This window comes from Hemicordylus capensis, chromosome 3, assembly GCF_027244095.1.
Source record: "Hemicordylus capensis ecotype Gifberg chromosome 3, rHemCap1.1.pri, whole genome shotgun sequence".
NCBI lineage: Eukaryota > Metazoa > Chordata > Lepidosauria > Squamata > Cordylidae > Hemicordylus > Hemicordylus capensis.
In genome coordinates, this window is record NC_069659.1 from 53752727 (window position 1) to 53775256 (window position 22530).

Sequence of the window (22530 nt, forward strand, 5' to 3'; positions counted from 1 at the left end):
CCTGCTCTATGGCATTTACTTAACTGGGGGGAAATACTACTAACAGAACAGCAAGGCATTTTATCTTAATAAGTAGGGGAATAAAAAGTTAAGTTGACTTAACACTTCTAATTGGCAGTTTTGTACAATCTTATACTTCCAATGCATTTTAGAATCATGAAGGTTCCTCTTTGCTGCACTCTGATCATTTAACTGATTGCTGGGGATTTACTCAAAATTCAAATATAATAGCGTCACCCACTCTTTAAAGAAGTCAAATGAGCCCCAGATATGCTATGATACAGTTTCCTTTTGAAAGAATCAACTGTTGCATGAAACACAAGAAATATAGGTTCAGATGAAGAACATGAGCAGAATTGTTTAAGGAAACATCTAACTCACATTTGATGCTGTCTTACAAACTCTGCGAACTGTCGGTCTTTGGCATAAAGTTCTAAAATCCGTATTCTGTCCTGAATTTCCTGTAATACAGGAAAAATCACAATTAAACAACACCCTTAAATAAAATAGAAACACAAAATAAAACTGCTAAATTATAATGCCCTTATACGAAGCTATGGTGTAGCCACATTTGGAGTACTGTGTACAGTTCTGGTCACCATATCTAAAAAAAAGGACATTGTAGAACTGGAAAAGGTGCAGAAGAGGGCAGCCAAGATGATCAGGGGCCTAGAGCACCTACCTTATGAGGCTAGGCTACAACACCTGGGGCTTTTTAGTTTAGAAAAAAGACAACTGAGGGGCGACATGATAGAGGTCTATAAAATTATGTATGGTGTGGAGAGGGTGAATAGAGATAAATTTCTCTCCCTCTCTCATAATACTAGAACCAGAGGTCATCCCATGAAACTGATCGCCAAGAAATTTAGGACTGACAAAAGGAAATACTTTTTCATGCTATGCATAATCAACCTATAGAATTCTCTGCCACAAGATATGGTGACAGCCAACAGCCTGGATGGCTTTAAGAAAGCTTTAGATAAATTCACTGAAGACAGATCTATCAATGACTAGTAGTCTGAGGGCTATAGGCCACCTCCAGCCTCAGAGGCAAGATGCCTCTAAATACCAGTTGCAGGGGAATAAGAGTGGGAGAAAGGGCATGCCCTCAGCTCTTGCCTGTGGGCTTCCCAGAGGCATCTGGTGGGCTCTTAGGCCGCTCTTACCCCCAGAACTTGGGGCGCCAGCCCATGGCCTCCTGTCTCCGGGGGGCCTCCAAGTGTCCTGGGGGGCCTCCTGCCACTGCTCTGTGCCACATTGATCTTGCTAGACCCAGAGTCTAGCAAGGCTCCCTACCCCCAGCCCTCAACATAGAGAGTGTGAGGCTCCTCTTGTGTCTTTGCCCCTCCCCTTCCTTACACCACAGCAGAGCACGAGGCGTATGGCTGGAGATAGGTGCCACGCGACTAGAGCATGAGGCAGTTTGCTGGGATGGTGGCAGTGGAGCGTTGCTGTGTGTACCTTCGCCAACACCAAGGAAGAAGTGGCAAGTGCCCTCCCCCTCCCCCCCCATTGAGGTCAAGTGGAAGAGGGCTGTGTGTGTTGTGAGCAGAGAGTGAGAGAACGAGGGAGAGGGGAAGAGATCCGCCCTATTTTGCAGAAGCACTTTGGCAGTGGGTGGAGGTTGGGGACCCCGCCAGAGAAACAACACGCACCAGCAGCACTTTGCAAGCATGCAGCCACTTTGAAATTACATGTGTGCGGACAAGGGTGAGCCACAAAAGCCACCACATGTTTCCCTAACTCCATGCTGTCTCTTTGCTCACAGTCCCAGCGGTGTCTTTGAAGCTCACTGGTAACAAATGAATTTGATTAAACCCTCGCACGCAGCATTAGCACAAACACAACTTGGGCAATCGGAGGTGGGTGTGGGGTGTGTGTGGGTGTGGGCGTGTGTGTGAATGAGAGAACACACAAAGAATGACTCATAAAAAGGGACTAAACTATATTAAAAATGCTGATCAGATGGTTGGTTTTCTTCCCCCCTTCCACACGCCCGCCCCCCCATTCTTCAGCTTCCCTAAACACTGCTGCTGTACTGCTTTGAGATCCTCCTCATGAGAAGTGTTTACGAGGAAAGGGCGAGCTGGTATTTTGTTCACGTTTAACTTTGCCTGCTTGGATGGCTCCAGCCTTCCCATCGCGTTGCTTTTCCTCCTGCAGCCTCAGCACTTGCACTCTCCGATTCTCCTTGTCTTTGGCGACGAGGCTGAAGAATAAAGTAGGTCACCACCTTTTTTGCCTTCTTTCTCCCTCCCCGCGACTTCTGCCCGCACGCAGCAGCCCTTCAGAGGCATTAGGGGCTCCCACAGGTCCCTCGGACCTAGTCATGGTGGGGCCTCACAGAGGCGGCAGAGGGCTCCGAAGCCCTTCAGGTCCGGGCACCAAAATGACCTAGGTGTGCCATTGGGTGGGCCCAACTGTGTGAAACAGGATGCTGGACTAGAGAGGCCTTGAGCCTGATCCAGCAGGGATGTTCTTATGTAAAATGATTGACATCCAGACTAACAACTGTGCAAATGTGTTGCACTCGCTCAAGGGTGCTGCATTAGTTAGTTGTATGAAGTCTGGAGCTTGCATTCCAGACTAGTGTGGCACCTCATACGTTGTGCTGTGAACATTTTTGTGCAAAAGTGCAATTCTGAAAACCCCTGTGTCTTTGCACAGCTATACAATCTTCTTGCACTAGTGCAACTTTGTTCACTGTGCAAATGCGTCATCAGTCTAGATGTCAGCCAGTGCTCTAAAACAAAACAAAACAAAAACAAAAACAAGAACAAAAAAGTGTTTTCAGCTTCACAGTATGATGATCCAAGATGATTACTTCTTAGTTTTATTATTTACCAGTAGAGTTTTATTTCATAGGAACAAGGCTTGGAAAATAGTAAACAGTTAAAAAGAAGTTCACACACATTTATTTATTTATTATCTGTAAATAATAAAATTAATTATACTCACAATTAAAAACAGGAAAACTTTTAAACATAATAAAACAACATTAAAACAGTAAAAGCTAATCCTAGTTTTCACAGAAGTGGTATAGCTGTGTACAGGCTGTGCCACTTCAAACTCTAGGTGGGAATTCACATGACTGAAAATTCCCCTGCTAACTGAGCAAAGAGGCACCTTTTTAGTGGTGATTCTCTTTATTGAGCAGGGGGAGAGCAACTGGCCCTATCCATCCCCAGCACAACATCCCTCCAGTGGCTGTTGCTGGTGTCTATCTTATATTTATTTTTTCAGATTATGAGCCCTTTGAGGATAGGGAGACATTTTAGCCATTTATTTATTTACTTTATTTTAATGTAAATTGCTCTGGGAAACTTTTGTTCAAAAGTGGTATATAAATATTTGTCGTATTAAAAAAAATCCTTCATACAATAAATAACCCTCGATTAAAAAAAATAAGAGAGAAGGGTTCTAACCTACCATTCTACCTGACATTCTAGTTTAGCCTTAGGATTTTATCCTCCATGAGGGAGCAGTCCATCACCTGAGCCTTCACATGCAATCTGAAGTGGTCCAGTGGAGCCACAGGTTTATCACCTCATTGTGACCTAGGCCTAAGACACAGCTATGTTCAGCAATGAACAACTACAATGGACCATGTCCAGTGCTTAGCAAAACAGGGAAATATTCATAGCCCTCCTTAAAACTGCATAAGGAGAGGTACAAACAGATCTCTTTTAGGCATCTTTAAAACAGGTAACTCTGGATTGGGCTGAGCGGAAACATTTCAGAAAAGTATATATAGCTCAGTGGTATGTACGTGTCATGCTCTGTATGCAACAGGTCCCAGATTCAATTCCTGGTCTCTCCAGAGAAGTCTGAAAAAAACTTCTGACTAAAATCCTTGAGAACTACTGCTAGTTAATGCAGACAATCCTAAACTAGATGAAGCAGTGGTCTGACCTGGTATAAAGCACTTCCCCACAGTCCAGGAAGCATTACCCTTACTCTTAATTGGCTGTATGATGTCATATAGTCAAATATGACTGGCCACATAGGAACTGGACATCATTTCATTTGCCATATCATGCCTGACTGGCTGGGATCACATTTCCCAGGAACACTACCCAAATTTAAGAATTGGTGCTGATGCAGCAACAAACTGGAGAATCAACAGGCAAGGAGCAGACAGTAAGCAAGGTGAGCAAAGGATTGTTTGGGGAGGAGACACCCCCCCAAAAAAATTGGAGATTTTGCCATCACACACTGCATTCTCTTCAGATCCCATGTTGTCATGAAGTCCACTGTGTTTTCAGAATAAAGATGTTCTGTACAAGATTCTGTACATTGTGATTTTCTGTATTGTAATAATATGTATTTCCAGTAGTTTTACTTTGCTTTTATGGCCAAAAAAAAAAAATCCATATAATTCCATATTTAGCACTGACATGATGTATTGAAGTACTGTAATCTGTCCTTAGAGTAGGATACAGTGAAAACCAAAATAAGAAGATAAAGTACCTACCTCCTTAGTGAGCTCACTGTGTTCATAAATGTGTCTGATCTCTTCACTGCTGTATTCGGTAGACGTCTCATTACTGGTTGAGCTGTAAGAAGTAAGCTGTGGATACCTCCGATAGTAGTGGCTGTATCCAGTAGCATCACTCTCATACATTGGATTGTATTTGACAGCATTTTCAATGGATGAGAGGCTGTCTCCTTGTCTATAAAGAGGGTATAAATGAACACATCCAGTTAAACTGACAATGCTGTCTGACATTTCAAACAGACAAAAGCTGCCAAAGCTTCCATTTACCCCAGCTAACTTGGCAAAGAGGCACCTTTTAATGTGGCGATTCTCTTTATTTAGCAGGGGGAGAGTAACTGGCCCTATCCACCCCCAGCACAGTATTTGCAGTGACTGTTGCTGATGTCTATCTTATGTTTCTTTTTAGATTGTTAGCCCTTTGGGGACAGGGATCCATTTTATCCATTGGATTGTTAGCCCTTTGGGGACAGGGATCCATTTTATCCATTGGATTGTTAGCCCTTTGGGGACAGGGATCCATTTTATCTACTTATTATTTCTCTGTGTAAACTGCCCTGAGCCATTTTTGGAAGGGTAGTATAGAAATCAATCAATCAATTAAAAAATAAATAAATAAAGTAAGTAAGTAAGTAAGTTTATGGAGATTTTGTAATGGAGATTTTGGTAATTACAGTCTCCACAAAAGGGAACACATGATAAATGGTAGAGAATACTGAGAGGTGGAGCCATTACTCCAAGTGGTGGGTCACTATAGTCCTCATTAAAATGTCTGGGCTGCAGAGCCACTTTCGAGAGTCTTGCAGGATGAACTGTTGGGATTCCATAAAGCTGCCCAATACACACAGAACCTCTCCTAAACCTTCTGAGGGACTGAATTGGCTTTGGGTCTTTAAAAGTAGCTAGCAGGTCCCAACTGTTTGAATTAGGTTTTGGGTGATTTTAATAGGCTTCATCAACTGTCACCTGGAATGTGCTAATTCCTCCTCAGGCTCCTGTGTTCCTCATTGTGAGCCAGGCCAGTAATGGCCAGCTCCCCTATACCAATGAGGCATCCCTCAGGCTTTTCTTAGAGCCAGCCGAGGGCCAATTCAAAAACTACTTTGGCTTAGTGAAAACCAATTTCAGCTTAGGGACACAAGTACAATATGGCTATGCTTTATTCACTGACCCCTTCATAGTCCTCTTGTCCACTTGCTTAAACCCTGGGTCCCATCAATTTCCATCTTGCATATAGGATTAAATGACATCCATCTGACACTCACCCTAATGAGTCATCTATTTCACTCTTTGTATACTGATCCCGAAGGGTCCTGGCCAGGAAGAAAATGACAGCAGACGCTACAAGAAGAAAGCCAGCTACTGAAGCGATTGCAATCCCCACAACAAGCGGCTCTGAGACATACTCTTCACAGTGCTCTCCTCTGTACCACCAGTTCTCACCCACGCGACATCTGTCATCCACCCACAGCAGCAGGGAAGTGACAAAGAAAAAGGGGTTATGTTATCAAGAGTGTAGTGACAATGGTGAAACAGGGGCCGTGCTCTCCACATGATACTTCTGCCACCCCTTATGAACTTTTCTTTCAATCCTCAAATGCCTAACATTTAAACCTCATTTTCCAGGAATACAGGTTAGGGCATACCGCATGGGGCAAAGTTAAGCAGTCACATCAAAGAAATGTGAACACAGATAATAAATACGAGAGATAAGGGCATGAATGAACTAAAATGTCTCACTCTACAAGTTAGAGGGTTACACATGCCCAGTGCCCTCATAAACAAGGAAGAACAGCCAACATTTGTAAATTGCACCAGGCAGAGTCGTTTGGATGGGGTAGTATATAAATGTAATAAATGAATGAATGAATGAATGAATGAATCACCATAACCACCTAAGACAATGATACAAGACAGGTGACAAGCAATGAGGAGCTGGAGCACGGTGTGTGTAGGGAGAATGTTTTCTTCCCTCGTTTATTAAAAGTTGAAAAATACATCATCCTGACAAGTTAACTATCAGAGTGACAAGCTAACTGTCACAGCTCTGTGATTATTTATTTTATTTAGTCCTCATTACTTTCCACTTTAAAACTGATTTGGTTGCTTCTTCACATATCACACATGGCTCTGATTGTGCAATTAAAATTAAACAGCAAAATAATATAGCATGTATTGGTTAAGTATTAACTTATAATTTATTTTTTGTTTCACATACATGCTTCATAGCACTTATTTCTGACACACAGTCTCTAGCCTCGTGACACTCTTCAAAATGGTAAGATAACTTGCACATTTCCTTCCACTGGTCACTTTTATTTAGTATACACTACTATTTCACATGTGAAAATACTGTTTTCTTCTAAACTTCACAAGTCATAGTTCCTAATTAAAATGCATTCTAACATGAATTAGGGTTCATTTTTGTCATTACCCATCAAAATGTTTTGCTAGAAATTTCCCCAACGCTCCTCCCTCTTCAATCATTGCTCACTACAAATTTATCATCCTGAAATGATTAGATGCTCATATTAAATGCTAGTCCTCACCAGCAAAATACAGCAGCTGAGTGAGGCACTTGGGTAGTCTAAAAACCAAAATAGGGTAATGCCTTTATTAAACCCAATGAAAAAGTAACAAAATAGTGAAAAGCAAGCTTTCAAACAACCTATCAGCAATGTAGCAACTTAGTGATCTGAGGAGCTTGGAAATGAGCTCGCTGATAGGTTTAAGGAGCTGATAGGTTTAAGGAGGTTTAGGGATCATGAATGTGGAAAGAAAATGTGGCGCTTCTCACGACTGCAGGAAAACGGGCTAAGGGAGCCTAGCCCGCTTTCCTACAGTCATGTGCTGCAATGGGAGCTGCGTGGCTCCCGGCAGCAGACTGCAGAAAGTACCCCCTCTTTAAATGAGGTTAGCGGAGTGAGCGCTCCGCTAACCCCGTTTATCCGAGATCGTGAGTCACCATGGCATGGCTCCGTGCTGCAACGACTCACAAGTAGACCCCTGACCGGGAGGCTACAACAACCCACCTGGCACAGGGGTCTCCCCAGCATGCCCCGCACACTCGCGCAGAGCATGTTGGGACATAAGGGGGCTGGGCAGCCTCCTATCCCTGCTGTCTCTACTGGCTCCATGATGGAGCCAGTAGGCATTTGGACGGCTGATTTGGCCACCCAGGGCTCGGTGCTGGATCGTCTGCGAGAAGAGTGGGTCAAGCCCGCTCTCCCCGCAGAAGCCCTGCAAGCTCTACACACGGATTGTCTGTAGAGCCTCAATGTGTATAATTTACTGGGGTTGTTCATACCTTAATAAGCTATTGTGGTGTGTTTTTGTTTTTTTAAGCAGCATAAATACTGCAATGGGAGGGCAACATAGGTGGCCTGTGGCTTCTGCATTTGAAAGTCAATTAGTTAAATGTCCACTTACCTACAAATTGCCCCCTGCCCTGGAATTATATCACATTTCCCATCATTTTGACAAAAGTCAGGTTGTAGATCACAAATGCTGTTACAGGGCAATCCTTCAATGCTGAGATAGCCAGGATAACAGACACACTCAGCCTCTCCACTCCACTGGTTCACCAGACATTCAGAGAATTCATTGCATGCCTGGAACTTGCAAGGATCAGCTTGATCTCCTGGGGACAAAAAGAGAATGCAAACTGGATGTACCCGCTGCAGCTTATGTACGTTAGACATTCAGCGGTGCAGATACCCCTCACCGAACTAAATAACCAATTTCTCTCCCACTTCAAGTGACTTTTTCCTCATGGTGGGGGGGGAATTAAGTGAGGAATTGATCTCCAGATTTCCCTTTGTTTACACCACTAGTTTCATGTGTTAGTTAGTCAGAGTCTGTGCTGGACATGTAGCGGAAGCATTAATTTATACCTGATTAGTAGAATGGTTTAAAATGTGGAAAGCACTGTTAATTAGGGGTGTGCACAGAACCATCTGGCCCAGTTGGGTTCGAGGCCAGACTAGCATCGAACGGAACTGGGCCAGTTCGGTCCGGCCCCCATCGAAACCCCCCGCCGGTCCAGTCCAGTCCAACCGTTCTGCTATTTTTAAAAAATTTAAATGAAAAATAACTATCTGTAGCCCCTTCGGGGGGCTTGCTGTAGCCATGAGGGGTGGTGGTCCATGAGGGTTCCCTCTCCCCCCTCCGGCCTCCCTCATCACCATCGTGGCCGGGTAACTGTAGTCTTTTTGGCCCTTTTGGGCCTCCGTAAAGGCGAGCGGTGGCCATTTTGGCCACTGCACATGCGCAAATGCCCTCTGTGAGGCCATAGTCCATGCCAGGCCTCACAGAGGGCATTTGCGCAGGCACGGTGGCAGCCAAAATGGCCACCGCTTGCCTTTATGGAGGCTCGAAAGGGCCAAAAAGACTACATTTACCCAGCCGCGGCGGTGATGAGGGAGGCCGGCGAGGGGAGAGGGAACCCCCATGGACCAACACACACACACACGCGCGCGCGCGCGGCTACAGCAAGCCCCCTGAATTGGCTACAGGTAGTTATTTTTCATTTAAATTTTTTTTAAAAATTGCGGACCTGTCAGACTGGACCGGTGGTTTGGTTCCGGTCCGGACGGAACCGGGTGGGGTTCGGTTCGATCATGAACCCCTGGACTGAACTGCCTGTCCGCGGACCGGTTCTGTACATCCCTACTGTTAATCCATCAAGTTGTTATCCTGATCTGAAAAGTTGGGAGTTCTGAGAAACTGAGAGCTCATATACTGTAGTGATTGCAATGTGTGTTGACAACTAGGTTACGCCCAGTCTAAATCTAATCTCAGCCAGGGATTCACTTGGTGCCTTAGGTAAGCAGCTTTGTTTGGTGTTTCAGCAACCCCATCTGCACAATGGAGATGATGCTGATCAACCTTAAGGGGTCTCTGTTGTAAGAATTATTGAGGCAACATATATGAAGTAATTCAAACATTCGGAAAACTACACGTATATAAATGCTGTGATTATTACTACTGTTTATTATTATGTAATAAGAAGACAAACACTTATACAATCTCAAATTTGATAGGATAGATGCTACATAGACCTAGTTTTCATTGAGGTGGTGAACCTCTGTCTGAGTGTTGCCATTTCAGAGGGCAGCTGGGGGCTCACAAGACTGGATGCTCCTCCATAAAACAGAAAAGGCTTCTGCACACAACAAGCCAGCATGTCAAGGAGAAGGCTAAGCTAGAAACCAGCACCCTGGCATCTAGTTTTCCCATATGGAGGGAATGCTTAATACTAAGGAGCATTCAGTCATATGAATCCAGCACCCACAGTTTGAAGTAGTACAGCTCAGATAAGGGTTTACTACTTCAGTGGGATCTAGGGCTTAGTCTCAGCTCACTGGCAAAGCAATAATGCTTTTCCATTAAAGTACCTGATTCCACATCAAGGGAGTATTTGTCAATAGCCAGGTTCATGGTCTGATAGGCAGTGTTGCAAAAGTCTTCCAGAATCATGTACACAGCATTAGTGACATTGCGGGGCACAGGTCTTGCAAACTTCATTCGGCTGTTCACCACAATGCTGCCATTTCTGAAGTTAAGTATTTCCAGATTCTGGAAGCCTGTTAGGTTGGACTGCAGATAAGGAACCAGCTACAACACAAGAGAAATCATGTATAAATGCAGTCATATTTATTTATTTTTATTATTTATGTAACCTATTTTTATACTGCTCCAAACTTACATCTCTGGGCAGTTTACAACAAAACAAAATAAATGACAACAGAAAAGTTAGTCAAGTCTATTAGTCTTTAGTCTGTCTATTATGTTTTTTCTAAACCCAAAGGGTAAATTCATGTGCCCAAATATTTCCCAGTTTCCTTTAACTTTTTCTGACTGCACAAGTCAGTGCACACTGGGAAAAACCTATAATTTGAATCCATGCTATGGTGGCATATTATCTGACCAAAATGCGTATATAAGAACTGATAACCAAAATTTGACCACTTGTCCATTAAAAACAGGTGTATTCCTTCATCATAATTTCATGTAATGTATTTGTTTCGCTGTAAAAGTATAGTGCAAATACACAGTACTTCCTTTTGTTATAAAGTGAAGTAAATCTAAATTCCACAATGTAATTGCTTCCTTTTCCTTGTTAATTCCGGATCTCTAAATCAAAGCATTTGATGTAAGTTCCCTTGCACCTAAACTATAAAACTAAATAATGCATAAAATAAATACTTGAATATGAACACGTACAGCAGATCCACTGCAGTTTACAAATATCAAATTTGAGTAACTTGTAATTTGTCTTACAAAAGCAGGGTCCCATTGTGTTTGGAATTACATGATAAGGTCATTCACATGACCAACATGGCCATGGCTGGGGAGGGCTAGGGGGAGAGCAGGAGCCTATCAGAGGGCTCTGCCACTCACACACCCACACAAGCGGCACAGTGGTGACTGGTGTGGCAAGCAGGAGGCAGGGGAAGATAGCCAGGCCTCCAGATATCCCAGAATGCACTGTATGAGGTGTGTGGTGGATTAGGATGCCTCCTGGCTGCCAGGACACTCCTTCCCCTGGCCTCTATGGGCAAGATGGTTACTGGCAGCACGCTCACCCACACGACTGGGTGGTGAGTCAGAAGGGCACATACATCCTCCTGTCTCACTTTTAGCCCAGGTTTAAAACTACTTTTAGGTTGTGAGTCCTTTGGGGACAGGGAACCATCTTTCTCATTTGTTTGTTTGTTTGTTTGTTTGTTTATTATTTCTCTATGTAAACTGCTTTGGACATTTTTGTTGAAAAGCAGTATATAAATATTTGTTGTTGTTGTTGGACTATCTGGTGGAGAAGTGCTGGGACTGGGAGCAATCTCGGCAGTTCCTATGACCAGTCCTACCTGGGCTAGCATTTCCCTACTCAGGTAGGGCTGGTCATGAGAACAACCTCTATGTCTCTGTGTTGTCTGCTCATGCACCAAAAGTATTCTTGATAAAGCAGCAGCTGGTAAAAGCTGGATAATAAAATATTTCTTACCAGTTCTAAGAATCGCTGTTCCAGGGCTTTGTATTCAGGAGAATTTTTGTTGAACAAATCCTCTGAAAACATCATGTTGGTAACTCGAAGACTAAAGAATACTACTAAAGCACGTGCTGGAACAGTAACATTGCTGGGATCTTCATGAGTAGCCCCAGCTACACTAGCCATCTCTGTAGAGTGGGCACTTGTAGACAGCTCCATGTGGCTGTCAGTCATACTTCTTCCTTCCTGGTTCATTTCAGCAGGATATGTTGTGCCTACATGGTCCCATACTGTAACGCCCAACTTTTTTGTGATCAAGTCTTCTTCCAGTTCCGTTGGGACAACTGTAGGTTGAAATACTGTAGGCTGTGAAGTAGGCATGTCAGAGAGGACATGGACAGAATACTCTGTTATAGTCAAGGTTGCAGAAGAGCTCACTTCACTGTCAAAGCTACTAGGGGGAGTCTGAGTGGTGTAGATTGTACTTAACTCTCCAGTGAAGTCCACAGAACTAGTTGTCACCTCTATTACATAAGGAATTTGGGTTGAAACTTCAAAAACAGTGGATGCTACTGAATGTGTGACTTCATCGGCAAGTTGGCGGGTGGCACTTTCAGCAGGAAGAGTAACAGGTTTCAGGACAATTGATCCAGAGGCCTCTTGGGCTGTTGAATGAGGGATCTGCTGTTCCACTACAAAATAATCCACTGGACCTTCTGCAGAAGGAGCTGCTGTTAAAATTGTTTCTGGTTTCACTAATCCAGTCCATAAAGAGCTACTGTCTGGCTGTCCTATTGTAGCAGTCATAAGTGGATGCTGTGTTGCTGACTGCTCTGTTATTTGGTCCTGAATTCCTGTTGTTTCGGAAATTATTTGATAGTCCTCACTGGAATCGTCCAGTTGTAGTATGCTATGCACCTCAGTAGATGTAGCAAGACCACTTTCTATTGAGGGGTCTTCTATTCCAGCAGGTGACAAGGAAATGACTTCAACTTCATCTAGTAGATTTGGAGATATATAATCCTTTGAGGGATCCAATATAAAGTTTGTTTCCTTATAGTCATATACACCCGAACCTTCTGAATCCAATACAGGTCTGTCCCAAGGCCATATATTTGATGGAGGCTCCTGTCCTGAACCAGAGACGTATTCATCTATATTGTCTCCATCATATATATAAGGTTGCAGAGTGTTCTCTTCTATGTAATTTGTGGGCATCACTTCCTCAGTACCAGATTCTATGGCAGATACAGAGGCCACTGATGGTATAGGAGTGAGAGGAATGACAGAATCACTTGTGGGCTGGATTTTCTTTGGCACAAGGTGAGAGGTAGAGGTTGAAGGCAAGAGCAAACCATCTGACTCCTTAGCATCCTCAAGTTCTACAAATAAAGCAGTGCAGAGTTAAACATTTCATGCAGGTTCAGCTTATTGGATTTTATTTGCTCAAGTACCCGGAAACATTGTTATATGTTTTCTCCAGCAAAGCATGTCATCTCTTTTCACCCCTAAATTAAAGGCCATTCATTCTTGCACACAACCAGAGAGAGGCCCCTGTAAGGGCAGGTAACTTCCTGCATCTACACCCTGATGCATGAGGCCAAAAACAGTCAGCTGTGCACAGACTATCATCAGCACAAGGGCATCTTGAATAAAAAGGTACCTGCCATTACTTCCAGTTACATGTAACTTGAACAACACTATTTAGAAATTGCTTTAATCCTCTGATTGTATCTGTTCACATTTCTACCCTACCCTTTCTTCATCAGCTCAAAGCAACAATAAAAATTTACACTAAAAGCAAAGCAAAAATTCAATACAATAAAAAGCAATATAAAAGAATAACATGTCAACTATAAAATACCTACAGTCTCAGTACCTTCGTTATGCATGAAGAAGCCCACTAAGAAAAAAGCAAGGCCACTTTTTAAACAGAATCTCCTGACAGTGGGCAACATCCAGACTAAATTACGCCCGAGCCTATTGTCTGGCTGCTGCTCAGTATTTCTTAAACATCAGTAACCCTGATCTTGGTTAGCTGTTGCTCAGCAAGGGAATTCCTCAGGGTTGGGTTGGCTATTGAAAAGGCCCAGCTACATATTTTTAATATGCCTTTTGAAAGTGAAGCTCACATCCAATCTGAAGCATGTCTAGAAATATATTTTTCTGATATACACAATGCTATTCTTCAAAAGTAAGATAAAACAACTTGCCATCTTCTAAAGGAAAAAAATCAGAAAAGCTTTCCATGTCCACAGGGGAGTCAGTCTCTAATACAGATGGTGTGACAGAATGCAGCTTCTCATCTACAAAAAGCAGATCATCTGGAGGAACGGTGATATCAGCTTTGGAATAGAAAGTAGCTTTTGGTGTTGAACTGAAGTTGCTTTCAGGGTTCAGAAAGCCATCTGGTCTTAACCAGACTTCATTGCCATTGTACTGTTCAGTATCAAAGATGAAACCTGGTTTGGTGAGATCAAGTGGCAAGATGTTGCTTACAGTTGATTCATCTGCAGAAGGCCATTCAGATACAACAACATGATCCTACAATAGAAAATAGTGGGAGTTTCAATAAGCCATGATGATGATGCCTTGCAAATCACTGTGTACATGGCCCAGCTCCCACATCCCATTGCTTGGGACTTCCATATCCCATTGAATATACAACCAGTACCATGGCCATATGTGAACTGGCATGTAAAATGCACCACAGTCCCAGAGGAACAGCCTACAATTCTAAGCATGCTTCAAGAATACGGGCCTAGTTTAACCAAAAGCGCCTATATGCTGAAAGACATAGAAGGGGGAGTAAGCATTCATGTCATCGTTGATATGGCTGAAAATTCTAAATTGCTTATATGGACCTGAACTGAGGATGACCTGGCCTCCACAGCTCCAGTAAAGAAAGGGAGTTTCTTCAGAGTTGTATGTCAAGGGGTTTGGGAGGGAGAAAGGGGTACGGTGCTTGGTTTCACTCGTCATTGCAAATGTCTTTTGCTTCACTAATGGTCCCTCTTCTAACTCTGTCTCTCTTCCTGTGCTCCCCTCCACCATTTCCTACTTGCACAGCCAGTTTTTGCCTGGAAGTATTTTGCTGACCAATTTGTTCCATACTTTCAGTCAAAAAGTTTGTGTATGCTATATACCAGTGCCTTTAAAAATATAATAAGTAGGTGGGCTATGCCCCCAGTCCCACTTTATAGCTTCCCAGTGAAAACTTCTGGCTTCCCTCAAAACAACATAAAGAACAAAATTAAAAATGACAAAAGTAAAATAGCTATATTTTATATTATCAGATTATTATTTTTTATTATTATACAATGTCAGCTCCCTGCACTGCTCATACTTCCTGTTCTTCTACAAGGTAGTAGATTAGCTTACAATGATAATTGTAATTATCATTCAGATAATACTATTATTCAGATAATACTCTGCCCAACTAGTCAACCCCAAGTGATAAAGACAAGCGCATGCTGTGACTACACACGTCTTCCCCCATCAACACTGTGAATTGTGTGAGGGCATCATTCAGTCAAACCACCCCTTTACACATGGTCCAAAGTAACCCCATCCATGACTAAACAAAACCTTGTAGGGTCTCAAAGAAAGTATGCTGATAAACAAAGAGACCCCCTAAACACAGCTGTGTGTTCTATGCCTTTATCTATATTTGTTAATACATGTATATTTAGGATTAAAACTATCTGGAATCACAAATCTACATTAAAAATAGGTAACATATCATCATAAAAGTACTCTGAATAAAATTTGTATACATCCATACCAAAAATATATAAAAATACACAATATATATTTTCCAAGGTAAAAAACCCCCATCAAATATATAGAGAAAGATGTAAACATATGAAGTATATTAAAAAGCCAAAAAGGGGTGTTCCACCATGAGTACTAAGTTTCAAAGCAGTTGTCAAGCTTCTGTATACATAGTATAGAATGAATTGTTCTGCACATCCCTTGTTCTCATGTGGTATGAAACAGCACAAGGAGGTACTTGATCAATTAGATGTCCTACGCCAGACACGTTTCGACCACTGCAGAATCATACTCCTCGCTAAGAGAGGAGATTCACAGCTACAGATCTGGTGTGAATCCAGATACTGAAATTTAAATCACCACATGAGAACATGAGGAGTACAATTCTTCAGTATTTATGCTCATCATATAGGAGGAACCTCTCCTTTCACTGGAGGCAACGCTGCTCCTGCTGGACGGTTCTTCTCAAGAGTAAGGCTAGGGACTGCACACGTTAACCCAAGGGGAAGCGGCTGGTCCCTGCTTCCCCAACTTTCTTGTACAAAAAACAGAGCAGAACCATTAAAGAATTCCTGTGTGAGCCAGCCATTTGAACCCAAAATTGCTGCTTTGCCATATGTTATCTTTGCAGCGATCTCATCAGGCTGCCCAGTTGATTGTACCACAGGGATTTCATGTGCTAGTGAACATACTTCTCCTTCGGTTTATTTTTGATGAACAAAACACATAACACATAGTGCCCCTCTTGCCATCCCATCCCCTTTCTTCTGTGTGCCAGAGGGGGAAACCAGGCACCCCCCATGTGGCTTTTCCATTTGACAGGCTGAGAAGCTTGGGATGAGACATGGCAGTATCCCTGTTGCCAGGCAATGGCTTGAGTATCTCAGAGTCAGGGGGTAGGGCAAGTGCTCGGAGAGCAGCCATTGAGAAGTATGGCAGGCATGGAGCAGGTGCATCCCTGGGCGGCTCTGGGCCACACTCTTTATGATTTTGGCCCCAGAAACAGCATGAAACCATGGTTATGGCAACCCGAAACCTCAGGTTGGAGCAGTGAAATTCACTACAAACTGAAGGTTCAAATTGGAGTTTGGTGAGGGAGAGCACTGCTTGCTTTGGGTGCAAAACCATGGTTTAACGCATTCAGACATATAGGAATTCCAACCATTAAACTCTGGTTTGGTATTACATGAAAATGGGGCCATTGCCTGTAACATGTAGATAGGCCTTTGCTATCTTGATGCAGATCAATGATGCATTGTTTGAATGCCCAGTTTCATCTTCAATGGCTGTAACATTAGTAATAAACATTTAAAGAAATTCCAAAAATGTGAGCAAAACATTTGAAAATAAAATGCTGTGCATAACAAGAGAAAATTTGCAGATGTACCAAAATAACCATGAAGAATGGGAACAATTACTTTTCAACAGAAATGTTTGGCGCATTTGTATACTGCAGCCAAGAATTGCACTTCATCACTTATTTAAATGAAGAGACATGTTCCTATGACATCTAATATATCCCAAGATTCCCAGAATGGTACACTACATTTAGAAATCTAATATTATGTTGGCAAGTTTTGAATTTTTACACATGTCATTTGAAAAAAAATCTAAGGACAGAAAGAACACTCCGCAAAACAACATATTTTCCATAACTTTCTCCCAGCAAGACAGCATGTTCAATAAAGTAATAATACCTGTCTGACAAAAATGTATCTTACATAAATAAAAAGCAACTATAAAAGCTACCAGAAATGACTAGCACTTATATTGTGCAACAACTGTTAAATGAAGCATTTGAGAACACTCCTAATTTAAGCAGATAACTTCGCATTTTATTTCATTATACTTGAATTATCTAGATGATTTAATAAGTGAATGAAAGGTCAGAAGCTGCTAGAACACGATGAAATGAACTTACATCATCAATAGGCTTAGCAGTAATTTGAGACGGCTCTTCAGTAACAGAAGGGACTACTTCCTTTACTGTGAAGATAAATAGGGAAGGCAAACATGAAGCCCAAAATTGCCTTTTTAAATAAAATGTGAGTTATTTTGACATAGAGTTTGGTTCTGAATATTGGGGCATGTAAAATAATATCTCTCTCTCTCTCTCTCTCTCTCTCTCTCTCTCACACACACACACACACACTCACTCACACTCTCTCTCTCTCTCTCTCACACACACACACACACACACACACACACACCTCAAGCACCTGCTCAACCACAAGGGGGAAAGAAGTACCTCTATATATGCTTTAGGATTCTGAAATTGCCTGTCAGGGTTGTGGCTAAGAACAAATAGAACAGGTGCTTCCCTCAATATGAGAAGACGGTGGGAAGACGTTACAGTATGCAAACAGGTAAGTGTGTCTCAGGGTACACTGTAACATTTCACAGGATGCTGGGGCACACCTTTGACTCATTTGCAAATTGCATCAGTATGCGATATCTGAGGGAAGTGGTACAGAGAGAAAACTGGGCAGTGTATCCCAGGCTCTTCCACAGGGTTGCACAGGATTCTGAATTGAATCTCTTTGCTTGCATCCTGTATCTACTTCCCTTGGTCACTTTGTACCAGAGTTTGGGAGGACACTTCCTTTGGCCTCCATTTAATACAAAGATATTGTGTAACAGAAATAAGGACAAAGCCCAGTTAGCCACAAGACTTTTCAGGCACATAAGTCTTTTAGAGACTTGATCTGGATAGACAAAACAGCTGGCTTGTGGCTAATATTAATTAGGCTTAAAGGGGAAACCTGTAACACACCACAATCTATCCAATTCTTGGGGGCAGTCATTAGCATCATAGCATGTTTTAAGAGTAAATACCAGTTAATTGAGTTGACACAGATGTTCTTTGCAGCTTTCTGAGATACACACCATTAATGAGCTGGAGAGAGTCAGGATCCAAGTTCAGCGAGGCATTCTCAAGTAAAGAGGTCTTATGAAGAATTTCAGCAATATAATGTCTGAAGTCACTGACTGTGTAAACAACAGTTGGGTTATCCTCAATCTCCATGAAGGCATTATCTTCGACTTTATTGGACTGGAGGTTAATCAGGTCCCAGGTGGCGTTGCTGATGGCTTCCCCATCAAAAACCACAGTGTACAGAACTTCCACACCACTAAAGGTTTAAGAAAGGAGCTTTCAGAGAGAAACATGTATGGTACAACCTGCTATTCTTCAAACAATTTAGCTCCTAGTCACAGGCCACTTTTACTAGTCATTGTTGACATTTATTTAAGATCCTTCACTTTTTGATTATAGCTAAATCCGATGGAGCTAAATTTTCACAATCTACTGGCCATAGCAGACAGATATGCATCTCCAGTTAAGGTTTTGTTTTTGCTAAAAGCAGCTGGGGTGTTGGAGAGGAGGTTGAGCCATTTCCTCACACCATGGATCCTATCCAAACTGTATACATCCTAGGGCTGTTAAGCTTAAGTTCTTAGCATCAGTTCAGGAGGGCACATTTCTCTGAAGCGGTATGTGGAAAAATGTTAATATAGTAATCCAGAGCAGCTCTTTGAACATGCACCCTTCTCTGTGGTGGGTGGGAGTACTATGCGGAGAGGAGAAGTCTCAGCTAAAGCATGTTAACTCTATGCATGTGCATGAATAGATTTTGAACAGGTGCATTTTCCTTGTCTTCATTATCATTTCTCTTTAGGTTATGGCTTTTCTACTGGCTGTTTCAGACCACGGCATGGTCTGGTGGCCCTTGATGCAGCAACCTGTCCTGTCCTGCTTGCCTGCAAGGCAAGGCAAAGGTGAGGTGCAGATGAGGCCAGTCCCAAGGACCTTGGAGAGGTCCAAAGGAGCAAGTTTACTTAACAACAGCCAGAGGCAGACTGAGCCCTTAAGTGCCTCTGAGCCCAGACTACCCCTCCGGACTCTGCCTTCCTGCCTGAAGAATGGAAGCCTTAAAAGCACTCCTCCTCCACGCTGTCTACTCCTGCTGAGCTTATTGACAGCACTGGTGTGCACATATCAGGGGGCATGATAGTGTGGGGAGAGGCTGGCTCTGCAGTGGGCTTAGCTTCCAAGGGTGCTGCCCCAGGGAGCTACTTTGGGAAACGCCAGCTCTGGGGCTCTTTGCATGTCCATGCAAAATCTTTTTTATAGTGCAGGGCTGGGCAAATTTGGCCTTCCACAATTTATTGTGGCTGGGGATGATGGTAGTTGTAGGTCACCAACAGCTGGAGGGCCAAGTTTGCCCAGCCTTGTCATTGTGCAGCCTATCTAGGATATATAGATAGTCTATCTGGTCCAGCATCCTGTTTCCCACAGTTTCCAACCAGATACCTCTAGGAAGCCCAGAATATTCTCAAAGCACAATATCAAAACTTGAGATCTGACTCAAATTTTACAGCATGATTTGAATGCAGAGAGCAGAGTGCATTCTAATTGCAAGTCAGGTTACAGTCTCTGTATAATTAAAGGGATAAACAGTGCCTTCAGTTGTGCGGGAAGGAAGAGCCATGGCACACAGGGTGCAGGCCCAGTTCATTGCCTCAGAAGATATTACCACAGCTCAGTAAATTCTGATGTTAGCCAAGCTGCAGCAGGCTATTAGAATCATCAAACTGCCTGCATTTTCTACCTCTCTCCACGGCCTCTGTGCTGTCTGCTTGCTGTGCTTATCTTGTTCTCAGGGTCAAACTAGATGCAACTTTAAACATAATGGCTGGTATGATGAGGAAAATTACTCAAAGGAGTCCCATTGTAATCCAAAAGGCAACTTAAACATTGCCTAACTTGTCCTTTTACTTTCAAAGGGACTACCTTGAGTAATTTTTCTCATCTTTATTAGCCATTGCTTGTCCTACCATCGTCGTCGTCATAAATAGCAGCCATGGAGAGGGGGTTAATGGACTCCAATATAGGGGAGAAGGTTTAGGCCTTTCCCCTGTTGCCAAACTCCTAATAAAAATCCCCACTCTTGCCAAAGCTGCTGTTTGCTTTGAAAGGCAAAAGCAGGTCCCCTTCTGGGGCAAATAGTAGCTTTGGCAGGCAAGTTTCATTGGTACCTTGCCAGAAAGAGAAAGGCATGCCCCTTCCCCACACTGCACTCCTGATCCATTGATAATTTCGAAAGACAAAAGGACAAGCAACATGTTCAAAGTCACTTCTGGTTTGACCTTTCCTCTTGCCAAGCAAGTCCCTAAACTGCTGGTCAGGTCAGTGATTTCAGTTCACTACCTCTGATGTCACAATGGGTCTTCGTTGCTCTTGCAGATGAGCCAGGGGCTGATGTGTCAAGAACTGGCTGTCACTGTCACAGCTGCTCAGATGTCATCGCCTAGGATGTTACAGAATGTCTTGAAAGCCAATCATCACAGTTTTTGAGCACTGTTGAAACTTTTGATTGTACATCCCAAAGTTAAGGGCAGCTTTTGACTAAGTTAAAGAATTCCGCAATGTATTTATGCCAACGGTTTTCAAATAACATTTTGCTGGTGAAGACTGGCTTCATGTTTTTGGAGCCTTTCTCCAGAAAGTGACACAACCACCTATAAAACAGCAACACAATAAACTATCGGTACAGAAAAAAGATGTTTGGAAGTTATTTATTGTTTTTACCTGACATCCTGAGGAGACCTAAAAGGAGAAAGATGTTAAAATGGAATAAGAAAAATTTGTTCCTTTTAAGTATTCCAGCTCAACCCTCCCAGAAGCGCACACACACACACACACACACACACACACACACACACACACACGGGACAAATCAATACATTTGTAAGCACATTTTCATAGTTAATCAATATTTTCACACTGAACCAAACATTTGTTAACTCCCTGTTGCAGCATCCCTTTTCGGACTTTTTTGTATATATTTTATATGCTTACAGATCTAGCTATACATTTTTGTGATAACTTTTTTCTTTACTATGGAGAGCATATTTTGTTAATCGTCTTCATGTGTGTGTGTGTGTGTATGTATGTGTGTATACATATACATATACATACAGTCTGGATTTATACAGATTTTACTTAGATTACTTTTATGATCATATGTTACATATATTTTATAAAGTGAGAATATAAATTGTGGTTCCAGTTTGTCAATATATTCATATTTGGGATTTAAATCAGTACTGATAAGGGCATAGATTATATCTCTGGTGGGTTTTTTTGCGGTGGGGGGGTTGTCTCTTTTGGTCGCCAGGAATCCTGACCAACCAGGGCTCCTGCTGGTGTGGAGTATAAGGGGAAAGCCCCTTTCTCATAAAAATGGAATCTTTGGCTTCTGTTAGGCATGGCCAACTGATATGGTCCCACTTTTTCCCTTTCCCCACAGGCAGTAAGTATGGGGAGGATTTCATGAGAAGAGGGTTATTGTGTAAGAAACCAGTGCTATTTTACTGAAGACTGTAACTGTCTGAAAAGACAATTTCCCCTCCTTTGAAAGCAGATGTGTTTTGCAGTCCCATGTATGGACATCTTTTCTAGACTGCAGAAAATGCAATGCGTGAAGTGGCCCTCAGAACAATGAAGAAAACCAAACTATGCCCACATTTCCCTATGAATGTCCCTTTGGCACATTTTATCCTTCAGTTATTAATGAACAATTTTAGAATACCTACATAGGTAATGGTCAAAGACAGACACAAAATTTAAAATAGCTCATAGCTATATACAGGAGATATTTGTTTTTATGGGTTTATAGAACTTTATACCTGAATTCTGTTACATGAATATTCTTGTACCCAGGTAGTTCTTCATAAGCATGTTGAATCTATTTGAAAGACAGAGAGAAAAGATGATAGATCCTTTCCAGATTCTTACTTCTGCTTTTTTTTTTAACCTAATCAATATTCAGTTGCTATTCTTTAACCATGTAGGTTCATGATGCCTTTCCTCAAGAAAGCTCCTTTGTTTCAGTCATGACATTTTCCCACAATCAAACCACTAATGGGGTTTGTTCACCAGCAATATTGTCCATCTTTTGCTGTACTGCAAGTGCTATATTGCAAGTGCTGTGAAGCCTTTCGAGTCAGGTGGCATATTCATAAAATAAAATAAAATAAAATAAAATAAAATAAAATAAAAATAAGTGTATGGGTGTGTAAGTGTTTCAAGCACCTGTTAGTATGATGTAGTTGGTAAAGCACTGGATTTGGAAGTAGAAAACCCAGGCTCAAGATCAGGGGTGTAGGACCAATGGTCTGACTTGGTATATAGCAGATGGCAGCTTCCTATGTCTTAAGGCTGGAGTGGGGCCCTCAGACAGAAAGTGCAGATGGGCCCCTGCCTGGC

The 22530-nt window shown here is 42.4% G+C and overlaps 1 protein-coding gene across 1 annotated transcript in view; it reads right to left on the reverse strand.

Annotated features, from left to right (window-relative positions):
• Window positions 1-377: 377 nt before the first annotated feature.
• IMPG2 (interphotoreceptor matrix proteoglycan 2) overlaps window positions 378-22530 on the reverse strand; it is a 95090-nt gene continuing 72937 nt past the window's right edge. The window contains exons 9-20 of the mRNA XM_053310219.1: window positions 21951-22009; window positions 20856-20868; window positions 18441-18448; window positions 18147-18391; window positions 17182-17246; window positions 13700-14030; window positions 11502-12868; window positions 9892-10111; window positions 7925-8135; window positions 5761-5949; window positions 4475-4673; window positions 378-461 (exon numbers count right to left, since the gene is read on the reverse strand). Of these exons, the coding sequence (XP_053166194.1) occupies window positions 378-461; window positions 4475-4673; window positions 5761-5949; window positions 7925-8135; window positions 9892-10111; window positions 11502-12868; window positions 13700-14030; window positions 17182-17246; window positions 18147-18391; window positions 18441-18448; window positions 20856-20868; window positions 21951-22009 (2991 nt within the window). The remainder of the gene's footprint in view (window positions 462-4474; window positions 4674-5760; window positions 5950-7924; window positions 8136-9891; window positions 10112-11501; window positions 12869-13699; window positions 14031-17181; window positions 17247-18146; window positions 18392-18440; window positions 18449-20855; window positions 20869-21950; window positions 22010-22530) is intronic.